Genomic DNA, 5,758 nt, shown 5'->3' with positions numbered 1-5,758 from the left:
TGTGATGAGAAACACTGAATTATTAGAATTAATTTACACTGATTTATGTGAATTTGAAGGAATTTTAACACGTGGTGGAAATAAATATTTTATTACTTTTATTGATGATTTTTCAAAATACGCTTATGTATACTTGTTGAAAAATTAAAAGAATTTCTTCTTGAAGTTGAAAATCAATTCAGTAAAAAGATTAAAAGATATTGAAGTGATAGAGACCGGGAGTATGAATCTTTTGGATTCAACTCATTTGCTCAGTCTTTGGGAATAATCCATGAAACTACTCCACCATATTCACCTGCATCTAATGGTGTAGCAGAAAGGAAAAATAGAACTTTAACGGATTTAACAAATGCTATGCTAATTGAAACAGGTGCTCCTTCAAATTTGTGGGGATAAGTAATTTTAACTGCATATTATGTTATGAATAGAGTACAATATAAAAAAACAAAAGTTACACCTATTGAGTTATGGAAAGGGCATAAGCCAAATTTAAGATATTTGAGGGTTTGGGGTTGTCTAACTTTTGTTAAACTTGTGGATCCTAAAAGACCTAAATTAGCTGTGAAAGCTGCCACTTGTGCTTTTCTTGGATATGCAACAAATAGTACAGCCTATAGATTCTTTGATATTGAAAACAAAATAATTTTTGAATCAGGTGATGCAATTTTTCATGAAGAAAAATTTCCTTTCTTGAAAACAAAATTATCAAGAAAATATTTTATCTGGAACCGGTTCCTCTATTCCTCTATTACAAAATCAAGATACTGTAGTTTTTGAACCTAGAAGGAGTAAAAGAGCCAGCTTAGAAAAAGATTTTGGCCCTGATTATCATGTTTTTAATGTGGAGGAAACTCCATTAACTTTACAAGAAGCTTTTGGCATCTCCTGACTCTTTTTTTTGGAACGAGGCTGTAAATGATGAGATGGAATCATTATTAACCAATAAAACTTGGGTATTAGTAGATTTACCACAAGGTTGTAAAATTATTGGCTGTAAATGGGTTTTGAGGAAAAAACTTAAACCGGATGAAACTATTGATAAATATAAAGTAAGGCTTGTCGCAAAAGATTTTAAACAACAAGCAGATCTTGACTTTGTTGGTACATTTTCTTCGGTTACTAGAGTTACATCCATTAGATTAATAATTGCAGTAGCTGCAATTCATGATCAAAAAATTCATCAAATGGATGTTAAAAGAACCTTTTAAATGGAGACCTGGGAGAAGAAATCTATATGGATCAACCTAAGAGTTTTGTGGAACTCGGTCAAGAAAGCAAAGTGAGCAAGCTAGTTAAATCCCTATATGGCTTAAAACAGGCCCTTAAACAATGGCATGAGAAATTTGATTCCTGCATGATTGAGAATGGCAATAAAACTAATGAATGTGATAAATGCATCTACTATAAATCTGAAGAAAATTCACATGTCATTATTAGCCTCTATGTGGATGATTTACTTATATTTGGCTCTAATTTGCATATCATCGTGGAAACTAAAAATATGCTTAGTAGCCATTTTGATATGAAAGATCTTAGTGAGGCTAATTATATTTTGGGAATGAAAATTACCAAAACCTGTGATGGTATATTTCTTGATCAGTCGCATTATGTTGAGAAAATTTTGAGAAAATATAATTTTTATAAGTGCAAGCATGTTCTTACTCCTTTCGATCCTCATGTGCACTTATTTCCTATTGAAAATGATGAGGATGTAATTAATCAAAAGGAATATGCTAGTATGATTGGTAGCTTGCGTTATGCGACTGACTGTACTAGACCTGACATTGCCTATGCAGCTGGAGTACTTAGCAAGTTTACTAGCAAGCCTGGCAGTGATCACTGGCTAGCCATTGAGCGTATTATGAAATATTTATCTGGTACCATAAAATATGGCTTGTTTTATAATAAGTATCCTACAGTACTTGAAGGTTACAGTGATGCCAATTAGAATACCTTTTCAGGTGATTCATTATCAACCACTAGTTACTTATTTACATTGAGAGTGGTGCTATAAGTTGGAAATCAAAAAAGCAAATCATTATTGCTAATTCAACAATGGAGGCTGAGCTTATTACTTTATTTACAGCTAATGAAGAAGCAAATTGGTTAAGAGATTTGCTAAATGAAATCTCTTGATGGGAAAAACTGATTCCACCCATATTGATTCATTGTGAAAGCACCACAACAATTAGTCGAGTTAATAACCATTATTATAACGGTAAATCCAGACCTATCAGAAGAAAACATAGTACTGTGAGATCTTATATGAATAATGGCATCATAAATGTGGATTATATTAAATCTGGTGATAATCTTGCAGATCCATTGACTAAGGCCTTAGCAAGAGATATAGTTTGGAATAGATCAATGAGGATGGGGTTGAAGCCCATTGAATATAGCAGGAGCCATGTATGAGGATACTCAACCCAGGGACCAAAGATCCTGTAACTGGGTTGATGGGCGTGAGAAATGCACTAAATTACTTGTTACCCATCTCTATGATGTAAGTGCATTTATCCTGTAACATTGTAGAGGTTAAGTTATTAAAAAACTCTTAATGAATTTCTGTAGCTCTTATTGAGTGGGGTGTCATAGTTACAGGAGTACCCTTGATAGAATTCACCTATGTGAGTGTGGTAGTGGGGCCGCTACCTATGAGATTTGGGCTAATTCTCAAATACATTCATGAATCCTGGGATCGCACAAGGCCGTAACGTGCTGGCTTTTAAAGCTTATGTGAACCCCTGGAATATTATATGTATGCAATAATTATTTGTTTCCCTTAAGTAGTCATAGTTCAATGCTGAGTATACTATTGGCTCTAGAGTAGATATTATTGTTTCACTAGTGGAGGTTCAATGCAGAGCACACCTACCATGATGCATAATATCCTTATTTGCCTAATAATCTCAAATTTTGTTACCAATAATATTAAAATAGGTGGGGGAATGTTAGCAAATAGTTTAATAGTATAATGTGTTATTGGTTTGATTTGTTTTCTTTTCCTCCAAGTTAATCCTTTCTTGGTGTACAATAATCCTTCAAGTCTTCGAAGTCTTTGCCTAGTCAAGTCTTCTTCTAAGTCTTCCAAGAGTCAAGTCTTATCCTCCAAGGTACTTCCAAGGAGCCTCCATGCAATTTCCAAGAATCCTCCTCTAAGAAACTTGTCCACCAAGCTTTCATCTCCTATAAATTGATCTAACTTCTTATCTTGGAAGTGAGAAGAAGTTTTTGTTGCTTTATTATGTTTTGTGTAAGATTATCAGGCAAATAAAAAAGGGTGTATGTGATAAATCTTTGGGTTCAACCAATTGTGCAGTATTGGAGAACCAAACGACTTAGTCGGGCTGTTGTATCTTGGGGGGACAAGTCAAGGTTTTTTCTGCTGCATCAGTGTGAGGCTTTGCCTAACCGCAGAGGGCTTGAATCTCCTTAAAGAGAGAGAATTTCCCACGCCTTAGCCCTTACAATAGTTATTGTAATTTTTATTATTTATATTTTTTAGTGTTTTATTTGTAATTATCTCCAACACTTAGTGGATGTTGCAAGGTGCAGAACAGTGTTGCCTCCTTTGTCCTTCCAGTTCAACACCTCTTTCCTCCTGATTTTCTCAAGCCCATCCTTTATTATCTCGAAGTCTTCCACTTCTCTCTTACTCCAACCAAAGGAACACCACAACCTCTCAACTTCCTTCTTATACCGTTGTAGTTTGGCACTTTCCAGTGCAAGCAAAATGGTGGAGGCACCAACCTTGATGTCTTGAAGCTTTTGCGCCACTCAAACAACAATTTAAATGCTTCCAATTGGTTACTCTTCACTACCAAGTGAAGTGCAGTCACATTCCAAATTGTCAACTCCATAAGTGACTGTGGACAACCGTCAAGCAAGTGATTGATGACATCGGTGTGGTCAGCCATGGCAGCGCAATGAAGCAGAGTTGTCTTCTCTTGTCCCTTTAGAAGGCGGAGTTTGGGATCAATTGTGATGAGCTCTTTTACAATCTCTGCTTGTCCAACCATTAAAGCCAAGTGAATGGGGCTACACCTATACTGATTTAGCTTGACTACAAATGATGATTTGAGGCTTGCAATCTCTTTTGCAAAATTGGTTTGGTTGGCTGATATAGCAACATGTAAAGGAGTGTCCACTAAAGAGACTCGATCAATCTTATCAAGAACAAAAAGGTCTCCTTGAATTAAGTTGTACAGAGTTTCTACATCACCAGTTTGAGCGGCACCTATCAATCTCTCATCCATTTTCTCTTTAGAGCTAAACCCAGAAATTAGAAGAAACGGCTTTATAGCAGAAGTTGCTTAGCTAAACGAACAAGGCATATGTGTCTAACAAAGAAGATTCAAGGATAATCACTAATGATCATTGACCAGTTGAAATTGTTAAATACCATTTCCAGTCAATCAAAATTTGTTTTTGAGTTAACAAACAGAAAACTAATATGGTTTACTTCTCATTTAAAAATCGACCATTTAAGCTTAGGTTTTGATGGTCAACAATATTAAAAATTACTCAAGATGATAGTTAAGTAAAAATATTATAATCGTTCTCGGTGCGAGATCTAATGTCTTAGTAATTTACAAGAAAAAAATGATCAATATAATCCTTCTTAGCTCCATTGTCAATATTAGAAATTGTTTTATAATCCTTCTCGGCTGATACACGAGTAATAGTCCTATTGGTTCTATCAACTAACCATAGCTTTCATAATTGAAGTAAGGTGATAACTATGTGCGTAATTCAAGGAGGACTGGACTCCTTCTAGTCAGCTATATGGTGTGAAGGGTGTTGTTCTGGTCTGTGGAGTCATTTTGATAATTTGAATCGTTTATTTTATAAAAATTTTTATATATATTATTCACACATAAAATTAAGTTGATTCGATAATTGTAACATATTTAATTTATCGTGTTTGTCATAATAAAAAAATGGATATCTATTTAAAAAAAAGCAATTATCATCCATTTTTTTGTGACAAATATAATAAATTAAATATTATGATTATCGAATCAATCTAATTTTTTGTGTAGATGATATACACGAAATGTCTGACAAAATAAATGATTCGAATGATCAACATGAGTCTGATTGACTTGAACATCACCCTCCAAGATTATATACTACGGAAATCTACTACAAAGGATTAGAATTCTCTAAAATTCAAAATCTAAACCTTACTGTTATGCTTGGATTTGTGAGACCCAGCACAACTTTTAATTATTTGAACGTTTTTTATTTTTTATTTTTTATTTTTTTTGTTATTCAAAATGACATTTTACAAATTAATATATCAAAAGGGAAATTCTATGATATGTGTATCATATGTTTCAGTTACAACGTTTGTAATATTTGATTATGATATATTGTGATGTTAGTTATGACTTCTTGTGATATTACTTATGACATTATTTTAATTATGGTTCAAAAGGACTTCAGTTATGCCTTATACAATGTTTGATTATGACTTATTTTTTTTAGTTATGATTAAAAATGATTCAGTTATGACATTTGTGATAATCAATCTCACAAATATCATAACTTCTATATGGTACACACCTTTCGAGGGCACAACATGACCCTCAGTTACATATAAATTTAATGTGATTAAATTAGAAATGAAATTAAAAAGTTAGAAATTGGTTAAAAATTAGGAAAACATTAAATTCTTAATTGATAATTCATTTTTTAAAATTTTGCTTCACTAATACAGATTTTTTGCGGATTAAAAAGAAAAAAAAAAAAAAGG

The 5,758-nt window shown here is 33.2% G+C and overlaps 1 protein-coding gene across 1 annotated transcript; it reads right to left on the bottom strand.

Moving 5' to 3' along the window:
- Positions 1-2,479: 2,479 nt before the first annotated feature.
- LOC145805382 (uncharacterized) lies at positions 2,480-4,256 on the bottom strand. Its single transcript, XM_082900503.1, has 2 exons — positions 3,657-4,256; positions 2,480-2,518 (listed from the first exon to the last, which is right to left on the bottom strand). The coding sequence occupies exons 1-2, from the start codon at positions 4,254-4,256 to the stop codon at positions 2,480-2,482; spliced, it is 639 nt and encodes a 212-aa protein (XP_082756629.1).
- Positions 4,257-5,758: the final 1,502 nt, after the last annotated feature.

Source organism: Camellia sinensis, chromosome 13 (genome assembly GCF_055761805.1).
Source record: "Camellia sinensis isolate YWXY chromosome 13, ASM5576180v1, whole genome shotgun sequence".
Taxonomy (NCBI): Eukaryota; Viridiplantae; Streptophyta; class Magnoliopsida; order Ericales; family Theaceae; genus Camellia; species Camellia sinensis.
The sequence above is the reverse complement of the archived record's forward strand: the minus strand, read 5'-3'. Positions and strand labels throughout refer to the sequence as shown.